Consider the following 26,853-nt stretch of genomic DNA (forward strand, 5'->3'; position numbering starts at 1 on the left):
TATGTATATGTTCTTGAAAAATTACTTTCTGAATCTTTTCTTTTCTTGCTACTATTGCCTTGCTTACTCGTGGGTTTGCAAGGCACTATTTTTATGATATTTTCTGTAAAGCTGCTTTGGAACAGTATGTATTTTATGAAGTGCTGTACAAATTTATTGAAATTGTAGAAAAAAATACTGTTTGTTAATTCCAGACTCTTACCATTCATAATTAATTGACTGATCATTAAAATGGTTTAAATAGTTCTACAGTATTGCTAAATAATACACATATCATTGACCCCTGACCTTTCCAATTCGGGGAGCTCTGCAAACAACATTTGTGGGTTTATTAGCCATTCATGTTTCTGAGTTACTGGGTAGAAGAGCTTTTGCTTGAAGCTTTGTGCTGTGTAACCATGGTGATGATACTATTTTCAACCCTTTCCAACATGGCAATCATCACCTACACACATCTGAGTCAAACCAGATAACCATCTCTCCTGCCTGCACACCTTTATGATCAAGCACTACACCTATAGTCAGTCCTTCATGTAATAATGCTGGAAAACAGCTGATCTGGGTTCAGCTGAAGCAGAGCAGTTATAATTGGAATTATACTGTAGAATGTTCATATGTTAGACGATTCAAGATCAGAAGCGTTTTGATTCTGTTCGATTTGAATTACATAGTTACATCATAAAAATGATACAATCTCAAGAACATAATCAAAAATTCAATATTGGGGGGACCAAATGTAAAAGGTTAAGAATCGGTCATTGAAAAACCCACATTGAACGATCACTAATATAAATATCCTCATGGCAGGAAAGTGCCCAACTAGCAAAGTACACCTGAACTGTCATCTTAAGGGTGTTCCTGTGTGGTTTTGTGATTGTAAACTGACAGATTTGCCTTTGAATTCTCTCTTAAAGGCTCACTTTTAAATATAAAGGTTCTTCGATGCCAAAGCACCATCTTCTTCTCAAATGTTTTATTTTGTTTTTTTGCTGAATAGAGTTCTTGAGTCAGCCTGATCTCACAGTGAAACCGGAAAGAGTAGACCAACATTTTTTTCAGTAGACGTTGCCCGAAATTTCGAAGCGCTGCCCCCAGTGGCCAAAGCAGTAAGTGTTGTAGGGCGTATGGGCACATGTGAGCTCCATTTATGTCCAGGAGAGGTCACCAAAAACTATTAGTGAAGCAAGTTGTTTTCAGCTTTACAGGACGTTATACAATGAAGAGAAAAGATTATATTTATAGATTCTGTCCCCAAACCTTTCCTTAACCATTAGTGGAGTAAAAAAGTAATATTAGAGGGAAAAGTTAAACCTCCTAATCGTGCGTGTCAATAATTATTGAAACATCGTTACTGCTTGGCTTTGAACCCTAGTCTCCCATGCTGCTGATGCAATGCACTGCCAATCGCGCCATGTGGAAAAGCAAACACATTGAAACCACTGCAAACATGCATAGAGTCTTCGATCCTAGGGTAACTAAACTATCGGAAAAGTCATGCCGACTTCACGTGTGATCATGTCGTCTTGAGTTGGCCATATGGTTTGTTAGCTAGTTCTTGATGTTACATTATAGGTTATTTTGATCAATGTTGTTTCTGGGTTCTTTAAAGTGGTATTACATGGTTAGTTTTCTAAAAGAACTAGAGAATAAAATGTTCTTTGTGGTACTTAAAAAGGTTATCTATGACATAAGGCTGTACAACCCCTTATGTTTCTATTTGACACCTTTATTTAAGTATATCAGTGCATAATGAAAGACATTAGTGATAACACTTCAAAACACTTGTAAAACCTTAAACAGTACAACATTTAGTTAGGCTGTTGCTAGATTGTTTACAAATTTGATTTACTTTAAAGTCTCAAATACTGCTGTTCCAATATTAATTTTAATATTTTAAGGGACAAAGGACTGTGAAGTGAGAGTTTGTTTTCTGTAGTTTCTTGTAAATAGACTATATTCAGTCCGATAAACTTTAGTTATAATTCTGCCATTTTTAAAATCTATTTCAGACCAAGATTATGTCTGTGAAACGGTCCCTTTAATAGCCCTGATGTCACTGGTGATGAATTACAAACAGAGCCTCAAGAAATCAAATGTTCAGTCAGTTCTCAACTAAATAAAAACATACACCAAAAAAAGAAAATGATCTGTTGGCAAAATATCACATTTTTTTAAATCATTTAAATAGTTTCCATTTCTTAAAAGAGAACATAACATCCAGTTCTCCTCCCAGTGGCAAAAATGTTAGATTTTTTTAATGGGCTTTGATTGGCATACTTCCAGATTATTCTCTCTTGCTCACTCACTCTAACTATCGTTCTTATTTTTCTCTCCTTCTTTGACCTTGCAGCAACTTGTTGTTGCACCACAAATTATTGTGGGAGATACACAGTGACACAATTGTCAAATCTAAAAAAAAAAAAAAAAGAGAACAAAAGTAACACCGTCATTATGATCAAGTGAAGATGAAGATCTTAACGAAGGATTACATTTAGTTACAACAGACCTTGTTTATATTAGGTGTCTATGTACTATGTACTTAAGCATTTGATACAATGTACTTATTATGTACATACTTTGTTGCATAGTACTTATATTGGACAAACCTGCATTTAATTGCACATGTAGTTACACTGTTAACCTTACCCCTAATCCTAAACCTAACCCTAACCCTAGCACAACCCTTACCCTAAAATCTAACTCCATAAACCTAACCCTATCCCAACACTTACCCTAAACCCCTAAACCTACCCATACCTCAATTTCAGTAGCAGCAAAAGTGTACCTTATGAGTATTTTTCTGAACAACATGTGGTTACACAATAAGTACATTGTCTTGTTTGTATTTTAATGTTATTACATAGGGGAAGACACCTAGTATAAAGTGGGACCATTACAACAATAATTCTTACAAGCTAAATTATTTACTATACACTGTGCACTTACACAATGCACCATTAACGATTTTAAACTACACGTTTCAAAGGCACGTAATATGTTATCGCTAGCTTTAGCGGGTTATCCAAACTCAGTCCTTAACTAGGTAGGGCGAAAAAGTTAATTATCCGGGTACTCGCAGTACTCTATCTTCATTGTATTTTCAGTGTGAACATTATACTCACACTATTTACATACATTGCGAAATGGAGTAGAATAGTGCAGAAGTATGCGAGTTGGGATGTAGATACTTAATGGTATTTGGCTAAGTACTGATTCAGGCAAAATATGAGTGCTTGTAATATTACATCTCAGTGCTGCCTTTAACACTGTTGACCACAACATGCTCCTAGACAGACTGGAAAGCTGGGTTGGGCTCTCTGAGACGGTCCCTCAGCTGGATCAGGTCTTATCTAGAAGGGAGGGGTTTCTATGTGAACATCGAGAACTATGAATCTGAGTGGACATCCATGACATATGGAGTCAATTCTGGCACCACTCCTCTTCAACCTGTATACTCCCACTAGGCCAAATTATGAAAGAACCAAAATGCATACCATAGCTATGCAGACGTCACCCAGATCTATCTAGCCCTATCGCCAAATGATTACAGCCCCATAGACACTCTGTGTCAGTGCATTGATGAAATTAACAGTTGGATGTGCCAAAACTTCCTTCAGTTATACAACAACAAGACAGAGGTCATTGTATTTGGCAACAAAGGCAACATTTTCCAAGGTGAACACATATCCTTGTGTCATTTTGGAGTCAGACCTTAGTTTCAGTAGTCACATCAAATTAATAACTAAATCATTCTATTATCATCTAAAAAATATAGTGAGAATTAGATGTTTTGTATCCAGTCAAGACTTCATATATAAAATATAAATATTTTAATCATTTTTATGTAAAGCACTTTGAATTGCCATTGTGTATGAAATGTGCTATATAAATAAACTCGCCTTGCTTTAAAAATACAATACACTATTTTCAGAAAATCAAAAAAATGTAAGTGGTGCTAGGGCATTGTGGATGGTTGCCAGGGCTAAGCTATTTGGTTTCTAAGGGGATTTAAGTGTTTTAGCACATCGTTAACGCATTTATTGTTCTTAGTGGTTTCTTGAATGATCTCAGTGGATGTTTTCTAGGTGGTTGCTAGCGTGTTCTTTGTGGTTTCTCTGTGCGTCTGGCCCAATTCTTAATGATAAGTGCCCAAAACCCCTCTAAAACCAGAAAACCAGACTGAACAGTCAGGAGACCAGCTTGTTAAGGCTGCTTTTTGTTCAGCAGCGTCACCCTCTTTCAGAATAGACTGCTGCTCTTAACTGGCATGTTGCCAGGAACATTGCTCCATCTCTTGCCATGATTGGCTCACCATGGGTCGTGCAATACTTCAGAGAAAGGGGAAATGACCTCCTCCATTCGCTTCCCACCCCTTTCTCTCTTGCTGTCCCCTCTGTTTTTTAAATGATACGCCACAGTTTTTGGCTTTAGCTTTAATATGCTATTTGGTTCCTCAGCTTGGACTAAAACTGTTAAAGTTGTGAAGGGCTGCTTTGTACGTGTTTCGTGTGTGTGTGTTTGTTCAAGAAAGAGTCCAGTGTGTTTATGTGTGCTAGTGAGAAGGAGGTGTGTGTGTTTATCCAGGAATGTGTCTGACAATGTTTTATTTGCTCGGACTGACAGTTTTCTGCAGACTTCAGTGCATTTCTGGCATTTTTAGGGGTGTGAGGGATTTATGCAGCTGGCGAGAGTCTAATAGAGGAGTGAGGACAACCGAGTGAGATGGAGAGGTGGTAAGATAATATTATATAGGAAGATGTGCTGCATCACAAATTGCATGCTTTCCCTACTAAATAGTATGCTTTTTAAAGTGTTTTTCCAAAATAACACTAATTACAACGAAACTCATCTTCAGCTACACATTGTCATATCAACCACCCAGTAATTACTCTGATTTAATTCGCACAGAAACAATTCTTGGCTAATTTTGAGTCTGACATGAAAAGGTTCAGCTTTTTTCATTCACTAAAAAGAACCTAGTTTGGTAGGAAACGCTGTATGCTTTGCAGTGTAGATGCAAAAGAATTTTGCAAAAGAACTAGCTCATAAGAGTGTTTTTTGGGGAAGTGTACTACACTGGTTGTGCTTTATGGCCCTGTCTCAAATGGCACCCTAAGTCCTTGTGGTCCTCCACTGAATCCAGACTTTGGTGACGTAGGCGAGTGAAGTCCATGAGTGATAAAAGTGTGCATTTGGGACAGACTTCTAATCTCACAGTTGGCTGTTCGATTCCTGGCCCACAGGACTCAACATGCCAAAGTGTCCTTGGGCAAGACACTGAACCCCAAGTTGCTACCAATGGCAGGTTAGCGCCTTGCATGGCAGCTCTGCCGCCATTGGTGTATTAGTGTGAATGTGTGTGTGTGAACCCTACGATGTGGGTTTATGTTTTCTCTTTTAATAGTTTAATGTAATTTTAAGTGTGACCAAGGTTTAAGGAGGTTGTACCTGTATGCTGGGTTGGAAATCTCAAGGATTAAGATTTTATTACATCATGTGGTGTTTTGAAAGCAAAAAGAAACAAATGAAACACAGCATGTAGGCTGTCATGCAGCCTGACCAAAGCAAAGCAGGCATGTTTACTCTCGCGATTAACCAAAAGTGACGCGCTGTCGGCTTGTGATGTTCAAATGGCTTGCACGCGCGGCGCGAGTCTGTTGGGTAAACTGCAGTTTTGTCACATTTTAACTTTTTGTTTAGTCTCCCATTCAGCCCATGAAAACATGCTGCATGAGGAAGGATTACATCAAGATATAGATTGGAATGCAGGTGCGGAATTTATATAAATCAAATAGTCTACTCCCCTCTCACTGTTGCTGGCGTGCCAGTGATTGCCCCTTTGTGTGCCAGTGCTGGTACGCATGCCATAGGTTGCCAACCCCTGCTCTACACTATCTTTCTTCTTATATTATGAGATTGCAACATCTGGACAGACCAGGGACATATGTAAGGATCCGTTTTGTGGACTTCAGTTCGGCTTTCAACACCATCATCCCAGCTATTATCCGGACTAAATTACACCAACTCTCTGTTCCCATGTCTACATTTCAGTGAATCACAAGCTTTCTGATGGAAAGGCAGCAGCTAGAAATGGGAAATTTTCTTCCAGCACATGTACAATCAGCACTGATGCTGCCCAGAGATGTGTGCTCTCCCCACTACTCTTCTCCCTGTATACCAATGACTGCACCTCCAAGGACCCCTCTGTCAAGCTCCTGAAGCTTTCAGATGACACTGTTGTCATTGGCCTCTTCCAAGACGACAATGAGTCTGTATACAGAAGGAAGATTTAAAGGCTCACTCACTGGTGCAGTCAAAACAGCCTGGAGCTGAACATGCTCAAAACAGTGGAGATGATTGTGGACTTTAGGAGGAACACCCAAACATTGACCTCGTTCACCATTCTAAACAGCACTGTTGCAGCAGTGGAGTCATTCAGATTACTGGGCACTACCATCTCACAGGACCAGGAGTGGGAGACCCACATTGACTCCATTGTGAAAAAGGCCTAAGGTTGTACTTCCTTCACCAGCTGAGGAAGTTAAATCTGCCACAGGCGCTGTTGATACAGTTCTACTCAGCAGTCATTGAGTCTGTCCTCTGCACTTCAGTAACTGTCTGTTTTGATGCAGCTACGATATTGGATATCAGAAGACTGCAAAGGACAGTTGGGACTGCTGAGAGGATTATTGGTTGCCCCCTGCCCTCCCTTCAAGAACTGTACACCTCCAGAGTGAGGAAAAGGGCTGGAAACATCACTCTGGACCCCCCTCACCCAGCCCACTACCTTTTTGAACTGTTGCCATCTGGTTGGCGCTACAGAGCTCTGAGCACCAGATCCGTCAGGCACAAGAACAGTTTTTTCCCCCAGGCTATCCATCTCATAAACAGTTAAAACTGTCCCATTGAGCAATAATTATGTGCAATACACATCTTAGTCTATTTATATTTACATACCCCTAACATACCCTACCTCCTCTGCCATACATTCTCTCACATTCGTATTTGTACGTTGTACATATATTCTTATTGTGTATTTCTATACTTATATTTTCTATTCACTTTTTTTATTCTTTTTATTATTATTATTATTATTATTATTATTATCTCTGTCTTGTTTTTGTATTGTTTGTGCACTGGAAGCTTCTTTCACCAAGACAAATTCCTTGTATGTGTAAGCATACTTTGCAATAAAGCTGATTCTAATATTATAAAATGCTTACTGTAGTAAAAGCAAAGCTTTTTTGTGAGTTAAATGTAAAACTATTTTAGAAATAAATTAGGGTAATTTACTATGTTTGCTGTAGTTACAATTGTATTATTATTTTTTTTTTTGAGTAAACCATGATTTGGACACAATTAACCATTGTTTTACTGCAATAACACTGTAGTTGAAATATAGTTACTGCATTAAAACCATGGTTAATTTATTGCAAAGTGAACGCAAAACTACTGCAATAGTATGCAAAAGGTTTTGCCGGGGATCGCAAAACTATTTCATAAATGTAATTCCTTCCCTGCCCTTTAAGGCAATCTGTAATGATCTGATGACTGTGATTTTATTTTGAGATAATGGTTGATTGTACATCCTTTGCAAAGCTCTTTCCACATTGAAATTATCTAATTACAATTTTACTATGAACATTTACCAATGAATTACAAAACCAATAGAACCACAACCAGGGTTGCAACTTGTCACAATTGCAGATCAGCAACATGAAAACTAAATTAGGACAGTCAGCATTCTCAATTATAGGCATACGGTTAAGGACTCATTTACCACCGGAATTAAAAACACAAACAGATTTTGAAGCTTTTAATAGAAATGTGAAAATCGGTTTGAACAAAATCAGATTTGAACACTAACTGTCATACTCACACTTTTTACTGAGCTGTGTTTTCTGTCTCTTGCAGGTGGGTACTGAGTATTGTGCCCTCTCTTGCGTCTGCCGCTGCTTGGACCTGCTTGTAGTACCAGCCTTAGCTTCCTGCCTGCTTGCCGCCCACATCGGTGAAAGGACAGCCCTCACAACCGTCTTTGTAAACCCAGACAACCTCTACCTTTGCTCATTCAAAAAACAGACCACTGAAGTGTGCACTATTGAATCAAATGTGAGGATTTTGCTTTTGGATCCAATAAGCAACAGTTTTTGTTCGTTTTGCCTTGTTCTGGTGTGCATCCCTAAGGAAAGAGGAGCTAAACTATCTAAAGCAAGAGGGAAGCATTCTTAGAAGGACAAACGGAAAGTCAGCTTTTGACCTGACAAAAAACACACACAAACACAAGCAGATTCAAGACACTTTTTTTAAGGAATTGTAGATTGTTTGCCGCTTAAGCGTGCTGGCCTTGCTGTTGACATGTCAATGAATATGGCTCACATGCGGGACACAAAATGGCTGACGTTGGAGGTGTGTCGAGAGTTTCAGCGCGGCACGTGCTCTCGCTCCGATGCCGAGTGCAAGTTTGCGCATCCCGCCAAGAGCTGCCAGGTGGAGAATGGCCGAGTTATTGCGTGCTTTGACTCACTGAAGGTAAGATACAAGATACACACTTCCGGTTTTTCACTGTGCAGTCAGAGTGTAAACAGCGTGTTAAGTGGACTAAATAAACAAACATGCAAAAAGACCCACAACCAATGTGAAGGCTGAATCTCCCTACCAACAAAGCTTTTCATTACTACAAAGATTGCACATGTAAAAGCTTTAACAGAGTAACTATATTCAAAGCAGTTATGAATACAGGCATAGATTATTTAGCAGATATGGGTCACTTCTATTTAAATGAATGGGAGAAATTGGAATGCACAACAAAGGAGCTCTGAGCACCCAATGCTCAACGAATGTAGAAAGGAAGTCCCATCTTACAGTTAAAAGAGCCAATCACCTTTTAGATACAGACATTACCTGTCAATCAACTTTAGAACGTGCTTGCGCATTACCTATACAAGTTGCGAAAATTGTGTTTTTTAGGTACAGAATCAGATTCCAGTAGTGTCAGCTTGTATTGCTGATTAGAAATATGTTCTTTGATCGTAATCTTGACCAACCGTTTTTGAGATTTTGGTCTTTCTCCATTCAAGTAGATTGGAGCTGCACTGGTATGACTGGAAATAGCTTCCAGAGAGCATTCCAAAGATGGCAGACAGTGGACTGACTTGCTAGAAAGACTTTGGTATAGGTCAATGTTTATCGACCATGAAGCATGACCCAGGTTGTGTTTCAAAACTTAGTGAGCCTGCCTACCTACAGTAGATAGCATTTTTAAGGCATTATAGGAACATTCAAATGTCAACTTAGGAGGATTTAAAATGTTTCAAACGTATATGTGAATGCACCTATGATGCCAAATATGCAAAGTGGCAGCTTACCAGCTTTGATCACATTATGCCCAAAATTGATTTCTAAGTAGGCAGCACACCAGGTTTAGAAACATTTAAAGCTAATTTTGAAATGCACCTATGAAGCCCAAAACCATTGTCTAGATCTAGCAGCTCACAAGGTTTTGAAACGTTAGAATCAGAAAGGCACTGATGTATCAGCCAATAATCGTTTCGACCTGTAAATCCAATGATCTGCACTATCGGAGGCTTTTAAGAATTTAGTTAATGTAAATTAAAATGTTTATGTGATATAATATTATGCTTTTTGTATCTGCGTTTTGATTACAACTGAGACAAGTTGCTTTGCAACATGGAAAAGACAGTAGAGACAGACAAATATTATTATTTAAATTATATTATTAATTATCAGTGATTTGAAAAGGTAGCATAAAAAGTAGAACCACCAAACTATTGGCATTGGCAGATGTTGTTCTACTGTAAATAATCAGATATCGGTATCAGCACACACATTTTTATTGGTGCATCCCTAGTACAAATTGAACATGTGACTGTGTAAATGATGCCCAAACAGGCAGTCTAGGTATTTAGCTCTCTAGGTCTAATGCCTAAAAGTGCAAATTGCCGAACATTTAGATGTGCCTACAGTTAAGTACCATTTTCAAAAAATGCTGCCTAAGTAGGAAGCTCAGTAGGTTTTTAAAACACAGCCATAGTGGCTTTGCAGAACTACATATTATAATAGCACTTCGGATATAATAGCACTTTATCTAGGAGTATATTTTAACCTTTTGCAATAGTAAAAGGTACTACTTACAACAGTTAAGCTCTTATTTGAAGATAAAGGGCTGACATAATTGTTTTATAAAAAAACGTTTATTATATTTATAAATTATAATAAAAAGCTTCCTGTTTCAAATGTCAGCACTGGATAGAAAACAGCACGTCAAGCCATTTCATGGGGACTTTTAAGGCTCCGGTATACTCACAGATATGTTCTTCGTTCTTTGCTCAGAGCCAAAAAGAAGTTTAAAACAGCTGAGCAACAACATACTGTTCGTAGACACCGGCCACATCGCTGGGGGAGGCATTTAGAGGAGCATTTAAATATGAGGAAGCACAAGACTCCATGTTTAAACCTTTGCTAATGTGACATTAAATGTTTCATTAATGACTTCATGCCTTATTTTATGATTAGAATTCAGTTTTAACTCTTAGATGATGATTTAAAGTAATATATATGCAATAGATAATGTGTAATTTGTCATGTTTACATTCTGCATTCAGATTTCACACACGTCTTCGATTTTTAATGATGTGTGCCAGGGGCTTAAGGGTTTCAGAAACCCTCTTCGTATTTGGTTTTGCATTTAAATGTTCCTACAAACATCTCTATAAATGTCCAATTCCTGGTGTCTCAGAGGAGAACACTAATCATGTTCTGATTATTATTTGCTTTCTTGTCTTGTAACACACTGAATCTCTGATGTTTGGATGAGAAGCTGAGGTCTCATGTGTGGAATTACTCAGCCTGTCTGAGCATTTCTGCTTCACTGAGTGTCCCATACTGTTCTTTTCTGCAGTTTTGGTTCACTTCCTCGTTTGAACTTTGATATTGAGTCAGAGAGACACTCAGAACAACTCATAATCTCTGAAACCACCAGAACACAGGCCTGGACTGGTTATAGATCACTGAGCTTGCAAAACAGGACATTTGGAGATTTGATATCCACAATCATGTTTTTTTTTTTTTGTTTTTTTTTTTTCAATTTTGATAATAATAAGGCCCTACTGTATTTTAAAAGTCATTTATGATTCAGCGCAAAGCCACTGTAATTAAAAAAAAAAGTGATGGAAATATAAGGCCTATTTTCGCTATTTCATGCATCTTGATTGATCGGATTGCTATACGTATTGGTATGCACAATTAATTTACATTGGGCCACATAAATGTACTTCTACCAAATGGATATAAACCTCATCTGTTTCTCCCATACATAATATCCAACCAAAACAGAGTTCAATTAAGTGATGATACTAATGCTGAGCAGCAGAATTTTTCTATGGCTAATAAGAACTAAAAACAGAAGGCAGCTAAAATTGCCTTGACGATTGTGGTACAAAACTCAATTGCTCTTATGTGCAAATTTTCAAAACCGAAAAGTGAAATGGGATAGCTTGTGGAGTCAGTACCGATGGGAGAATATATTGTTTGCTTGCTTTTACCACCTAACTATTCTGACGTAGTTTGGTTTTAGAGGAGTAAAATTGACTATTGCATCTCTAATGCGTCTTGGAGAGCATTTGCACTTGGTCTTTTCATGATTCGGACAGCTATCCGATCAGTAAAAATGCATGTGACCAAGTGTAAACACCCCCTTACAGACAGGGAAAGAGGCAGCCTGCTGAAGTTCTTGCATGTGTTTCTGTCATTGCCATTTCCCGTTGAGTTCGGAGTAAGTTATTTACTCAATCTAGAGCCAAATCCCTCATGATGAACTGGCTGATTCCAGCCGCTAACTCTACCCCTATCTGATCCATCCATGAGCCTACTGCTTTTCCCTCTAATAACACCAAAAATCACATGCATCAGTGAGGAACCCAAGATTCTCAAAACCTTCTCTCCTTTATAGCCCAGATGAAAAACAAAATGCTAAACTGGTATTAGCTGGTCTCCCAACCTAGTCAAACTGGTGTGGTTTGCTGGTTTTCGTTGGGTTTTGGGCACTTGTCAGAGGACCCTATCCTCTCAATAATATGGCAGATTATTTCAGTATGGATTTGATAAACGAATTATTGCATATGTTACATTTGTCTGGGATGAGCTGCTATGAAGTTCTGCCAAACCAATTCATGTCACCCAGTGTTTGGCTTGGCGTAGAGCTACTAAATTATTCAAATACTTCTAAATTAAAGACTAAATGTGCTGAATTATTAAAATTGGTAATATGCTAAAATATTAAAAAGCATCTGTTATGAGTTTATTGGGTGTCATCTCCATGTAATGTGTATGAGAATGTGTGTACAGGTTTAACTTCCATTGCGGGCACCAAATGTCCCCACAAGGATAGTAAAACCTGAGATCACCTACATTGTGGCGGACCAGCCAGCGGTCCCCATGAAGGAAATGGCTTAGTAAACATACTAAACTATATTTTTATTGAAATGTGAGGGTTAGGTTTAGGGTTAGGGTTAGGAGATAGAAATTATAGTTAGATCCATATAAAATCCATAGAAGTCTATGGAAAGTCCCCATGATGATATAAAACAGAACGTGTGTGTGTGTGTGTGTGTGTGTGTGTGTGTGTGTGTGTGTGTGTGTGTGTGTGTGTGGTGTTAGACCACTTCCTTCCAGAGCAGTAGGGTATGCCACTTTGTAATTTTCCATCTATTTTTACACGGCAGGAGAAAATCAAACACACACACTTAAACTGAAAGGGGGTGTTGATCTAAATCTGTTGTCTGCTGGGAAACCTTGGCTATGTTTCAGGTGTTCCCCTATCTATCTGTTTGTCTGTCTGTCCGTCCGTCTGTCCATCCATTCATAAAGGACAAATACATATGTTACATGTATACATTTAACAAATTTAAAGCACTTACAAAAAATAACCATGGTATTACCATGTTTTTTGGATACTACTATGATGTAATCCAATATAGTTATTCAAAGTACTATATGTTTTGTTTTGTTTTTGTACATGGTACTATGGTAATACCTTGGTATTTTTTCAAATATCTTAAGAGTACCATGTAAATACTATGCTACATGAATATAGAAATCAAACAGTCTCATGGCATATATCAAAGTTGCATGGAATAACTATTTGAAACCATTAATTTACCATGGTATCACATCATATAGTACCATGGAATGTATCAAAGTACATGGTATTACCATCTGATACCATTATACCAGCAGACAACTTATTTTTTTATAAGGGATTTAGAGTAAAACAGATGAATATATGAACATGTGTTTTCACAAAAAGCTACTTCAGACAACTTAAATCTAATCTCTGTACACATTATTGGAGATCTACTGCGAGTAATGCCAGTTAGAGCCATGAATAGCATTGGCTTTGTGTGTGTGTGTGTTTGTGTGGCAAAAGATCTAAAGGAATTGTTCCAGTGCAGATGTGGACAGAGGAACATTGTCTAGAGTGGATTTACACTCATGTGTATGTGTGCCTGTGTGTGTTGGATAGTAGAGCCTGGATGAAAAGCACACTGTGCTGATGCTGACTGCCAAGGGCCAACGTCCAGACACACACACACACATTGCTCAGCTTAATCTATCCATCCATCTGACAGTATGATAGATCTGTTATCTGCGGCCATATAATTAACATCCGACTGACAGAGAAAGAGATATGAAGTAACAACAAACAAATGAAGTAAATAAAACTGACAGAAAAGAAGAGCTTTAATACAGATGGAAAAGGAGCTGTAGAAAAATAACAGTGATTTTGCTAGAGAGAGAGAGAGAAAAGCAGTTATAAATTCAGTGTTGTTTTACACTTTTGCTCTGAGCGAAGCAAAAGATCATAGTGGAAAAGTAGCTTGAGAGTGAAGCTGACGTGGGTGAGAGATGCTCGAGCCGGTTGGCCAGTTTCCTCATCTCTAATGAGAAACAGACCAACCATATGGTTCACAGAGCCAAGATGGCCACCATAGTTTTAGAGGGAACAGAGAACAAGGAAGTCTGAGTATCCATATAGGTCAAAACAGACTAAGTAACCACAGTGAAATTTGAGTAAGGATTTGTCATCCAGGAAAACACACCTCGCCATGAGACCAAAAAACATACATTTAAAATATTTATAAGAGTTAAAGATAACATGTAATACAAATTTACTCTATTTAATTTCTCATACTAAGTCCACATTAATCCTGATACATTTGAAAATGGTGTGTCTGTTTTTGAAACACCCTCTGTTTAAATTGCCATTTTTTTAACATATTCCAAAAGTTGCTTGTCCACATTAAAACATCTAAAAATGCTTCAATCCCCTAAATGTGCATGCAAAAATCAATGGGAGAAGTGTGGTCCTGCGGCAGTTCCCTGTATGGTCTAAAATGCATTTGTCCTTGTATTCCGTCACAGGACAGCAATTCCAAGTAATCTTCCCATCACCTTTGAAGGAATGCAATGTGAAGGTTATACAAAGTAACATATGTCTTTAACAATGCTATCAATGTGGATAGCAGGAACAACAATGGCGCTACAATGTGGTCCACTATCTTGATTGTTTTGGGTTCAATGGATCACATGACAGCGTCACATGACAACAAATAAGTTATATGCTGCGCCTGAGTAGCCATACTTCTCTACTATATGGTATGCCAAAAACAGTATGCGAATGGTGTAGTATGTCCGAATTCACTGTATTCGTGAAGTAGTAAATGAGAAATACCCGGATGACCTAATATTTCCGGCGAGATTTTTAAGTGCGGATCGACAGGTCGATTAACCATCCCATAATCCCTTTGGAGCTGAGGCAACGTCTCGTTCAAAACACTAGATTTAATGGAACGGAGGTGAATCATGAGGCAGACGCCTCTTCTCAACTGTTAGCGCTATATACAGTATACCAAGATAATTGTTCCTTGTGCTTGAATGGTGCCTGTTTAACAAAACCAAAGCAGATAGTTTTCACAATTTTTGTTATTAAATCATATATTCGGGTCACGAGACGATGCCAACTGTGCTTATTTCACTGGTCTCTGGAATTCTTGATTCTGATTAATGAACCATTGCTTACAGCCAAATATGTATGCATTTTGACTGTTTAATTGTAAAATTGACCTTTGTCCCATACAATTGATTTCCTGCACAGACTAGCCATAATTCCTCCAGGAAAACACACCTTTGTGTATTGCAAATACCATTTCAAGTTTTGCGCCAAGGTCATTGTAAAGATGTTTTATATTTCACATTTATGTGTGTCACTGCATTATTAGAGTGGTTCACATCATAGCAATCAGAGGAGGCAGCGGATGGCCTTCTTTCTGCTGATATAATTAGAACAGGTATCACATGACCAGGCATCTAAAACACACTGGCACAGATACACAATGCACATACAGACACCTACAAATAAGTATTTGTCCTTTCAACGTAGTATAAAGTGTATATTTGCATCTCATGCAAAGCATTGACCGAATATAGTCAAACATGCGACCTCTTCCCATTCAGCCCTTACAAGCTCCAAACCGACACAGCAGAAAGTTCATTTTAACTGATAGAAAGGAGGACCTGCACTCCCCCTTAATGCTTTTCTCTCCATTTTGGGTTGGATTAGTGCAATAATGTGATTGACCAGAGGGCTCTTCCCATTTTAAAGTTGCTGTTTAATGGTATCGAAAACTGTTTTGTCCCTGTCCAGTCACACAGAGCAGATCTGAATGGATTAAAAGAGGAGTTATAAAACAGAACCACATTGACATATACATTTCCTGATATTCGCACACCTGTTGGCTGCTGGCTATAGTTAATCTAAAGCACTATATTATATGGTAGTAAAATGGTTTATCGTGATTATTATCATTAATAAATGTAATTATCACATTGGTATTATCATATTACTCTTGTTTTAATTTAACAATAAGGTATGACAGCCCTTGCTACCGTATATATATAGTCATGGATAAAGGGATGCTGCATGTAGCCCTTTTAGCCATGTCTGGAGTCACAATATATCAAAATAATCATGTGTGTGAGGACCCACTCTGAACAGAACCCATTTGGCTGACCTGCCAGATTTGACTTAGCATTCATCTGTCAAACATAAACCTGGTCTTACGACAAATTCTGATGGGCCCACTTAAAGAAAAGCTAAACTTTTGGCATAGCATGAGAAAATCTGAAGCATGATATTTCAAAGAGTAGAAATGCTGAGGAGAGATCTTTTCGGATTTGCCTGCAGGCGAGGTAGCCAAAGTAGCATTAGCATGCATGGTTTGTTATCCTGGCCAGCTGTTGACTTCTTTTGTGAATGTGACTGGCAGTTTTTGACATTTGACATATTGAACCTGACATTAATTTCCTCTAAAGAGCAACTAGAGCTCTGCATCATTATGAATGACTTCATATAGCTTCAAATTGCTTTCTTCAAATCCCTTAGCAAAGACGTCACACAGCTAATGGACTCCATCTTGGCAGCAACTAAATTAATCTACTGAATACTGAATAAGGTGCACATTTGCCTTTAAAGATTCAGATGTTTTTTTTCTTTCTTTTTTTTTTTATACAGTGGGAGCAGATAGCATATTCTTTGAGGTGGACATGCCATTTTTAAACATAGAAACATATACTTTTGCATATATGTACATATACCACCCCCCCCCCCCCACACTTTCTTACTTTTGTTTAGCCACCATTAAAATACTTTTTGGATGAAACCTCCACCAAAGGACAAATGACTAAACTATATTATAACTTTTTTTTTTTTTTTTTTTATCAATCCTACACCTCTTGGTTATTAACAACCAGCTTGACAACCTTCCAGTAGCAGAATAAAAAAAAAAATACTATTCATGTCTCTTCAATATCTAAATAGTTTCTCCTAACCAACAATGAGATTCAATGAAGAGCAAATAGATACTTTTTGATTTTGTGTACTGTTCAGATTGGTTTCCTGTGAAAAGTCATTTCTAATCTCAAAAGTCTCCTCTAGAGTTTTAGGACAAACTCCAAAAATTTTGAGAAAAGTCCCTAAAAAGGCATAATTTTCTTTATTAATTGTGTATATATTTATATTTTTCTTCTGCACTGTAACAAAATATGGTGACCATGTTTTAGGCTTAACAGGATGTCATTTTGATGCCTGTTTATTTCATGGTTCACTTCCATTTATATTATTAAATGCTAGATAAACTTGAAGTACTATCCTTCTGGAACTATGAAAGTCTGCTTTTATATTGTTAATCACTGTAGTAACTACAAAAGACCACATGATGATTTAAAGTTCATCAAGAGTGGCCCTTCCAGGAGTAATAATTACTACACATGTAGAGACAGGGCACTCACCCAAAAACAAAACACCATCAGGGTGACACTAAAAAAATATAATACGATATACGATACGATAATACGATAATATAATTAACGAAACTACAAATAATATAACACAGAACACCCCAATGTACATAACTCATATTAAAAATAAGAACATAACTAAATATTCGTATAAAATATAATGAAATGTAATGGGTCACGCAGGGAATGTTTATTTCAGGGCCGATTATGGTTTTTCACTGTAATTTTAACAATAGTTTACCGTAAAAGTGCATGTATTCACTTGTTAAACATAATGTACATCTTTAACGTTAATTATACGTTATAATTATTCTTATTATATCTAAAAAACTAAAATGACTTAAAATAACATGTACTGTCTTGTTAAATATATAATATTTTTTTACCATATATATATTAAGGTTAACCAATTTACGTTCGTTTTTTTACTGTAGCATTTTTACATTATTTTACCGTTAAAATTGTGAGAGAAAAAAATTACAGTGTGATTTTTAGGTGAAATCTAAGTTTTTCTGAGATATACTTGAGATGTATATATGTTTACTGAATGTCAACATTTGCCTCATTGGTGTTTTTTTTTTTTTTTTTTCAAAATAATTTTTTGAGAAACATCTGAGACAAAGTTGATAGCCACTTGAGCATTCAATAAAAGATTGTTGTCCTTGTTTTGTTTTGGACTGTTTGGTTAGTTTGGAAGTTTTCTAGCCTCGGACCCAAATACCGTCAGCCCTTTGTTTATCCAATCTTCTGCATCTGAAGACCTCAGCACGTAAGAAAACTTCCCCCAGTGCACCACCAAATACATGCAGCTTCTGCAGAAGCCTTCATGGCCGCTGGGTCACTCTCATGTTACACACACTGTTTTAAAAAAGCTCACGTCATCTCTGACCCTGTATCAACTTTTGTGTGTGTGTGTGTGTGTGTGTGTGTGTGTGTGTGTGTGTGTGTGTGTGTGTGTGTGTGTGTGTGTGTGTGTGTGTGTGTGTGTGTGTGTGCATTTGCAATCTCTCTGTATATGGCTATTTTTGATACCAACCTCACATTCCAAAGTCTCACAGGCTGAAGGATGAGACGTCTTTTCAAGTGTGTGTGTGTGTGTGTGTGTGTGTGTGTCTGACTGCTCTCAGATTCCTTGCTCTATTTACATTCGGTTAGGTAATGACAAACACACTCATCACTTAAATTACAGTTTTTTTTAACAATTAAACAACACTAAACACCAATTAAATTCAAATCTACTGTAAACAGTATTCTGCTATTGAACTTTTCTGAACTCTAATTTTATTCTATTGCTCAGAAATACAAATATATGCTTCCATCTGTTAGATTACTCATTAAGGGACACAGTTAAACGTTGTTTGTGAAAAAAGTGTTTGTGCCCAGATTGTAAGCAGGTTTTCAATTGGCTTCAGATCCTAATAGGAAGGAAAAAAACATTCATGAGATCTCTGTAGTCAGCCATTAGATTTATCGGAAAGCAAACTGAGACTTATGCTTGACATCTTCTCCTGAGAAAAAATTAAATAAAAAATATGCTAGTTCTCTCACACATGTCAACACATACTGAATATTATAATACCACACAATCTTGGCTATGGTATCTGTTAATAATTTATAGGTCCATATTCTTGTTATTCGTGTCAACAATTGTCACATGTGCCAGTATTTATTATTCCTGAGGCCTTTGAGGAGAAACTTTGAGTCAAAGTTGATACTCAAATGAAACCTATCTGAGGACTCGATGATTGATTGATAGATAGATAGAAAGAAAGAAAGAAATTGAATGGCTTTAGATGGGATTTAGCTCTTGTTCTCGTTGATCTGGTGTGAAATGTCACAATAACACAAAGCATAAGCATTCCATCTAAACACACTCACCAACCACTAGAGTGATGAACTCAACCAGTCTCACCATGTATGGTGACAGAGCACTAAATGCCCTATGACTGCCGAACCACTGTTAGTAGCACTGTTATGGAATGTACTCTCTGAAAAACACAGACAGACACACACACTGGGCATTCATTAAAGAATAAATTACTGTTTGAAAGCATAAACATGAGCACAGTAAATCCACAGTGAACGTTTTCATTCCTGGATCACACCATAGAGACAACCCAACACACACACACACACACACACACACACACAGTATGTGAACCCTACCAGCAGACTGAGAAAATGATTTTTTTTCTGACATACTTTACCAGTGTAAAAACTAAATAATCTAATTGCATCTAATAATCTCTCTCTTGCAATGTGTTTTGTAAACTTTTTTATACTTATTTTCTACTTATTTAAAGGGGTCATGTCATGAGGAATAACATTTTCCTTGATATTTGTACATATATAAGAGGTCATTCTACTATAAAAACATATTGTAAATTTCAGAACTGAAAACGTAATGCCCAATGCAATAAAAGCATTTATTGCAAAAATACCTCACTGTCTACTTCCGTGACTACCCTATTTCACTAGGTGGCTTATTAATTAAAGACCATCTCTACAGCAAAAAAACACCAATACCTACTTTACGTCCTCACATCCTTGGCCCGCCCACCGGTGCTTCAGTTCATAAACTGAAAGAGAGCAGAACAGACTATTCCTGAACACCAAAGTGGACCCATCTGGACTATTTGTAATTATCTTTGTATATAAACATGCACTATACAGACATCTTTGGCAACTGTCATGGATCTCAGGCTGCTTTTAAAAGATGTGGTGTCCAGTTACAACTCTAAAAACGAGAAGCCATTCGGTTTTATTCAGCTGCTGTGCCTCTCGTTGTTTTTGCACCCATCTGCGCTATTTTTTTAATTGTTAGTGTATGTAAACATGAACTAGATGGATGTCTTTGACCATCTTGATGCATTTACGGCGATGTGCATTTCAGTGCAGGATGATTCTGGAAACTGAATGTGTGTGCATCTTGTTCACACTGGGCTTTAGACTATGTATTTTTGTCAGGAGGTGTCTTCATCATATTTCAGTATGGATTGCATGTTTTTTCGGCTCATATCAGCGTGGATTGCTTGTGAACCAATAATAAAATTATTCAAGCTTTGCAAAGGAACTGTTATTGAAGGATGGGGCAGTTAAAAACACTTAACCCTTTGTAAACAGTTCCATTCATGAATATTTTATATGTCATGACTGTGTAATGGTGCTGACACCCTGTCTATACCGGGCGTGTACTTTTACGCGACACAACGCAAGGCTTGTGGTTGTCTACACTGAACGTGTCAACACAAACTTTCTAAACTGTTTATTTGTGTTGTTGGCAGTTGTAGAACCAGCACATGCAATGCAAAATGGAACGGGACACCTGTTTTCTGTCAATGCGACACGCCGCAACGGATGCTTCCAATGTAGGCAGCATCATTGATTATAATGGGTTCTATTGCATTTGACGTGACGATACGGGCCTCCGGTGTAGACAGGGTTTAAGTGTTAACTGTTGTGCTTGAGATGACAGTTTAATAAATTCTCATGCAATGTGTTGGATGTGCATTGTGCAAACCCTGAAATTTAGTTTTATAATGTTGTGGAGCTTGTTCATTCTTTTCAGATTGAGTTTCAAAAATGGCTGTATTAGAGGGCCTGCGTGATGTTAGAAAGTTTTAAGGAGGCACATAAAAACCAAGTGTTTCAGGCACAGTCCAGAGACAGGGTAGAAAATTATCATATATTACTAAATTATGACTGTTTTGGTCCAAAAAACTTTACTAACATTTTCAGTGGACCTCAGGGTAGATAAAACAATTAGATAAAAAGAAAATTTCATGACCCCTTTAAATATTTACTAAAAAGTACTATGGTGCTAATGTGGCTTGACATGTACCATGGTAATACAATGTTTCTAAACATATATCATAGTAATATTATGTTATTTTGTACATTTGCCATGGTAATATGGTAATACAGTGGTAATACAATGCTTTAATCATTCAGTATCATGGTGTACATGAAAATATTATGTATAATCACCTCATACCATTACTGTACCTTGATAGGGCCACTTTTTTTTTTGTAAGTACAAACACTGTTCAGAGCTTTTTTGTTAGGTTTTGCTCTTTAGAATTGTGGATTCATAACACAATGCCAAATAATTGCTTATTGAAGAACATTTTGACAATGCCCTTCCCATAGAAATTAAAAAAGTGATCTCTACACTTCTTAAATGCAATTTAGGTATGTTGTATTCCCATGAGGAAATGCAGTTGAGTTTTAAAAACTTAACCTGATATGGCCACCGAACGAACTTAGATAGACTGCTTATCAGGAACACTCTGACCCTGGCCTACTTCACAAACACACACAGTATTTGTGTGTGTGTGTGTGTGTGTGTGTGTGTGTGTGTGTGTGTGTGTGTGTGTGTGTGTGTGTGTGTGTGTGTGTGTGCGCGCTCTCTCTCTCTCTCTCTCTGAGCCCAGCCCTCTGTCTCTGTTAGAGAGAGATTTCTGCACTGCGTGACTCAGCTTCCAGTGAACTCTGGGAGTGGACCCTACAGTTCCTGTGGAGCTGAACAAGCTGAGTCATCAAACCTGTGACTGGCAGGAAACGCATTTTCTATCTATACACATCAATCATAAAGAAGTGGGAGGGGTCACAAAACTTAATTATTAATGAGAGACACAAAGTAATGACCCTCACACACACAAAACAAAACACATGCACACACCACAATTGCACACACAGTACACAAGGCACACATTTTTGGATGCAAATTATGCCCATCTCTATCCATGTACCATTTAAAGACATGGGCAGATTACATTTTTTGTTTGTTTAAGAAAGCATCTTAATGGAATAGTTTAAATACTTCCCAAATGCATGAGGTTTTATGCGAGTGTGTGTTTTGCGTGAAGCTTCATATCATAGGTGAAATGCATATTATTACAGATATTTTTGAGGTTTTGCATTGCATCTCTTACACAATGATACACATGTGACTAGCCCTTCACAGGCTGTTTGCTCAAGCCTTGTATCTGTCATGGTTTCCTAGCAACAGAGCCCTCATTCTAAGACAAGCTCATTCTGATGTGTATTTATAAAAAAGGATCAAAAAGACTCTGAATTAAATTATTAAAGCAACTGAGAAATTATTAATTATTAAAGAGAGAGATGGAGAATAAAGGATTTAAAAAAGTTAAAAGGAATCTAATATCCCATGCTATTAACTTTGTAAATTAATATATATATATATTTTCATATTTATATTTACAAGCTATGATAATATTTTATATGCCTGTTAGATGGTGTTATATTTGAAATGGTATTCTACCATACTGCATACTTTGCTAGTAGTAGTAAGGCATTGTTGCAAATGTAAAAAGCATGCAGTATGCAACAATTAAAAAACTGTTATAAACAGTAATAGTTGTTGTTGCATGACCTCACTAAGTTGCATATTTTATCAAGTGTAGTACTTTCAGTCCAATTAGCAGTCCAGTCTAATAATGATTCAAGACATCTAGTACATTTTTGGGGTATTCCACATACTATGCAAGTATGCATACAGCTAAAATATTACAAGTTGTATTTTAGGAGTCCATTCCAGGCATACTGTCTTTTGTGAAAATTGCTGTCTATTTTATGCACCATACTGTATTTACCTATAATTTGTCATGTCTATACATTATTTAAAACACATCATAGCCAATCAAACTTGACTATGAAAATGCATTAAATAAGTATTAGCTGAGTATCTACACATTAGAGATGGACCTGCACAGGACCTGTAAGGAATCATCTTCATTTATAGAGCAAGTGCTAGAGAGAAAGATAATCCCATGGAGACTATATGGATAATCCCAGGGTTATAATCCTAATCCTGTGTCACACTGGACAGCTCACATCCCTGCTAAACGGGTTTAGTGCCCTAAAGCAACTGTGAACATGGTTAATCCTGTTACTGAGATCCACGTAATCTCACGCTGATAAGGTAATCATACAGTGATGGTAAAGCATGTGTAAGTGTGTGTGTGAGGAAGTACACATATCTGAATGACATTAATGAATGCAGACAGCTACTTGACCTTTGACCCTACCCTTTTGGTCCAGATGAGCCAGGCATGTGGTCTTGTGTGAAATGTGTAAATAAATCATGACAGGCATTAGACAGCGACAACAAACACGTACAACGAGTGTCAAAGGGGGGTATACAGCGAGAAAAGCGAAAGAGGCTAAGAAACTGTTAACGAGACAAGATTTGGCAGACGGAGCGACAGCCAACATGACAGCTGACCAACCTCTCACGCTTATCTCCCTCTCTCCCCGCCAGCGACAAAAGAAAGACAAAGAATGGAAAATAGTGAAAATGAAGAGCAGGACTCAGAATGAGGGGGAAAAAATTGCTATTGAGCAAAGAGACATACGTGGACACGCTCTAAATGTGTCAGTCAGAAAATTGTGTCACTGCAAGTACAAAGGGACTCTGTTGGCAAGGGACAGCAGTGGCTGACACTATACACATAGATAAGACCGTATTCTATTCTCTGCCCTCCCTTAAGATCACACACACAGCATTGCGGAAATATTTTATCTATTCTAATAATTATAGCGGCGACAGCATGAGCTGATGTAATACAGTTCTGGACATTATTTGTGTGCCTGTAACCAGTTTTAAGGCTGTACAGAAGATTGTGTTTACACTGCAAGCGTGTGTAGACAGCTTTGTGGGTTGTAACAGAAGTATTCTTTGTTACGTTGTTTGTTCTCAGTGTTAAAGATACTGTATAACTGTCAGAAAGAAGGCCTTGAGACATCTAGAATTCTCTCCCAGCCCTGAGCAGTCAGCTGTACTTTCTGAAACTTGAGATGAGCTGAGTTCACTTTTTCCCCGGAATTTCAATCCAGCTGTAAAAAGGGAGCGTCAGCCATTTAACAAGGCTGAGATGACAATTCCTAATGAAACTGACAATGCTAGCCTTAAACCTTAAAGAAAACATATGATTGAAAATAAGATTTTTCTTGCTCTTTTGACAGGAAAAAAGTGTTTGATGTACAATGTGGAACACAAAAACTCAGTTGTTCAGTTTACTTAATTAAAATGAACTAAATCAACATGATTGTAGAACATGTCACAACTTGATTTCCTTTTGTTCTATCCAATTAAATTTGTAAAATTGAAGTTTACTTAATACTTTTGAGTTTGAACTACATAAATCATTTTTGTAGCATTGATGTATCTGGACTGGGGATTTCCGTCTCCCAGCATGCTTTGCATGGGTCTGGATAGTGTGAACAAATGTTGAAATTAAGTTTTATTTTGAGCAAGATGAGAATAAGAGGAGATTAATATGTTTAATATTCTGTTATATTGGTATTTAAAAAGAGTATCTGTTAGGCTGGAGTTTGACATTGTTACCATTGTGGTGAAGATTGGCGCTTGTGTTTAGGACTTGGAAGTGAAAGTCTATGGTCAAGCTGTTTGATTCGAGTGCTGCTAAGCTGTATAAGCAGTTGCTATCAAATTCATTTTTAAATAAAAAATGTGTAAATTGAGTTTGACAAACCTAATAAAGTTGAGTTAAAACTACTATAGAACATTTATTTATCCTAATCCAACTATATTATAGACTTAATTTAAATGAAAGAAATTAAAAGGTTTGTAAAAACTTTCTCAAATTCAATTAAGTAATGGAAATGACATTTTTTGAGAAGGCTATAGCTGCAGGCAAAGCTCCAAAAAGAGGTGCAAGCTCCAAAATGCCAGCAAAGAAATAAAGAGCACCTAACCATTTGTGGAAGTAACACCCCCTTTTGGAGTTAGCGCAACCCCCTTCTGGAGTAACCCCACACTCTTTATGAGATTCCGCCCGCAGCTATTCCTATTTGCATTTTTGCATGAACCATGAGTACATAAATATGACCACCCATGTTTTTAGTTCAAAATCTATTCAGCAATTTGTCCCACCATTAATAACAACAGTGTATTACTGTTTTTGGTTCCTCACAAACATTGTAAGTAGACTATAAAAGTATATAATATGTCTCCTTTAATTTGTCGCTTTAGATGAGAAGCACCTACTTAAAGGGATTGTTCAGCCTAAAAAGAACATTTGAAACATGTTGTTCCAAACCTATATGACTGACTTTCTTCTGTCGATCACAAAATATGCTGAATGTTAGGGACGGACGGCCTCAGTCGCCATTCATCTTTTTTCATACAATGAAAGTGAATGGTGACTGAGGCTGTTAGTCACTAATATTCAGCATATTTTGTGATCGACAGAAGAAAGTCAGTCATATAGGTTTGGAATATGTCCTTCTGTGTTCCACATAAGAAAGAAAGTCTGAAACGTTTGGATCAACATGAGGGTGAGTACACGTTATCAGAATTTTGGGGTGAACTGTCCCTTTAATGACTCAAAGTAATTAATGTGCTTTGGAAAGAGTGATGGATTTTGCGTTCAGTGTGGACACACATTAGTTGATGCTGGAAAAATAATTAGGAAGCAGTAGACAACAAGGTAGCTCACTAGGTTATGGAACAGAGCTGAAATGTTGGTATGTGAAACCAATGACCTAAATGACCTGCCATATCAGTGCATCATCTCTCTCTCTCAATCTCTCGCTCTCTCTCAATCTCGCTCTCTCAATCTCTCTCTCTCTCTCTCTCTCTCTCTCTCTCAGCTGTCGAGAGGACGAATGACAGTCAGGAATGACTTTCCCTGTAGCCTCTCTGATTTCACTGACTGGGCGGCCAACGCTGCACTTTGTCTGACGATCCAGTTTCAAATGCATTTCCTGCCATGCGCAACTGAAAGATTTACACCCTTGTGAAAAAACAAAACACACACGAAAAAAGGAAAATATAAGTGCTAAAGGCAGGTGCTCTATGAACTGGACAGACTGCACTAGGTTCACTCAAAATGTATTTGTAGTTCTGTAATTTCAAAACCTTTTCAATATACAACAAGTAAGGCATCAAGACAAAAAGATGAAGTGTATAATTATTTTCAATGTAAAAATAATTTTCTATCCCAGCTTAATATGCAGACAGCTATATGTAAGCCATTCATAGGCCAATTTTTTCCCAGAAAAGTGTAAACTCTATAACATTGCGCTGTTTGTTTAAGCATCTTGACCAGCCAGACACAGCAACATAGTTTCAACCACAATGTGAGTGTGGGGAGGGACTATCTGTTTGACCAAACGATGGCAGAGGGGGGAGTGTTTTAGAAATGTGAAAACAGTCATTATTTTTGCAATTCCATTTAGTGACGCTAGTAGCGCAGGAATCACCTACTTTAACTTTAAGAGAAACTTTTCAATTATATCTAAGCAGAGACTTGAATAGCATAGCAATTTTTTTTTTGTCTAAAATAATTTGCCATAATGATTATGCAGTCTACATTGTATTTGTATTTTATATTCTCCATGATCACCCCAAAAAGTTTTAATCCACTCTCAAATACAACACTCAGGTTCTGCACATTTGGACATGAAAATAAAATGTGTTATGCTGTGTTC

At 37.4% G+C, this 26,853-nt stretch overlaps 1 protein-coding gene across 21 annotated transcripts in view; it reads left to right on the top strand.

The window, feature by feature from the left end:
- LOC127648639 (muscleblind-like protein 1) overlaps nucleotides 1–26,853 on the top strand; it is an 83,002-nt gene that overhangs the window by 21,393 nt on the left and 34,756 nt on the right. For 20 of the 21 annotated variants that reach the window (XM_052133336.1, XM_052133333.1, XM_052133331.1 and 17 more), the window contains exon 2: nucleotides 7,915–8,532. In XM_052133336.1, the coding sequence (XP_051989296.1) occupies nucleotides 8,359–8,532 (174 nt within the window). In that variant the 5' untranslated portion in view covers nucleotides 7,915–8,358. Of the gene's footprint in view, nucleotides 1–4,660; nucleotides 4,734–7,914; nucleotides 8,533–26,853 lie in introns of all 21 variants that reach the window. The other variant, XM_052133335.1, reaches the window with a different exon arrangement.

Source organism: Xyrauchen texanus, chromosome 9, assembly GCF_025860055.1.
Source record: "Xyrauchen texanus isolate HMW12.3.18 chromosome 9, RBS_HiC_50CHRs, whole genome shotgun sequence".
Lineage (NCBI taxonomy): Eukaryota > Metazoa > Chordata > Actinopteri > Cypriniformes > Catostomidae > Xyrauchen > Xyrauchen texanus.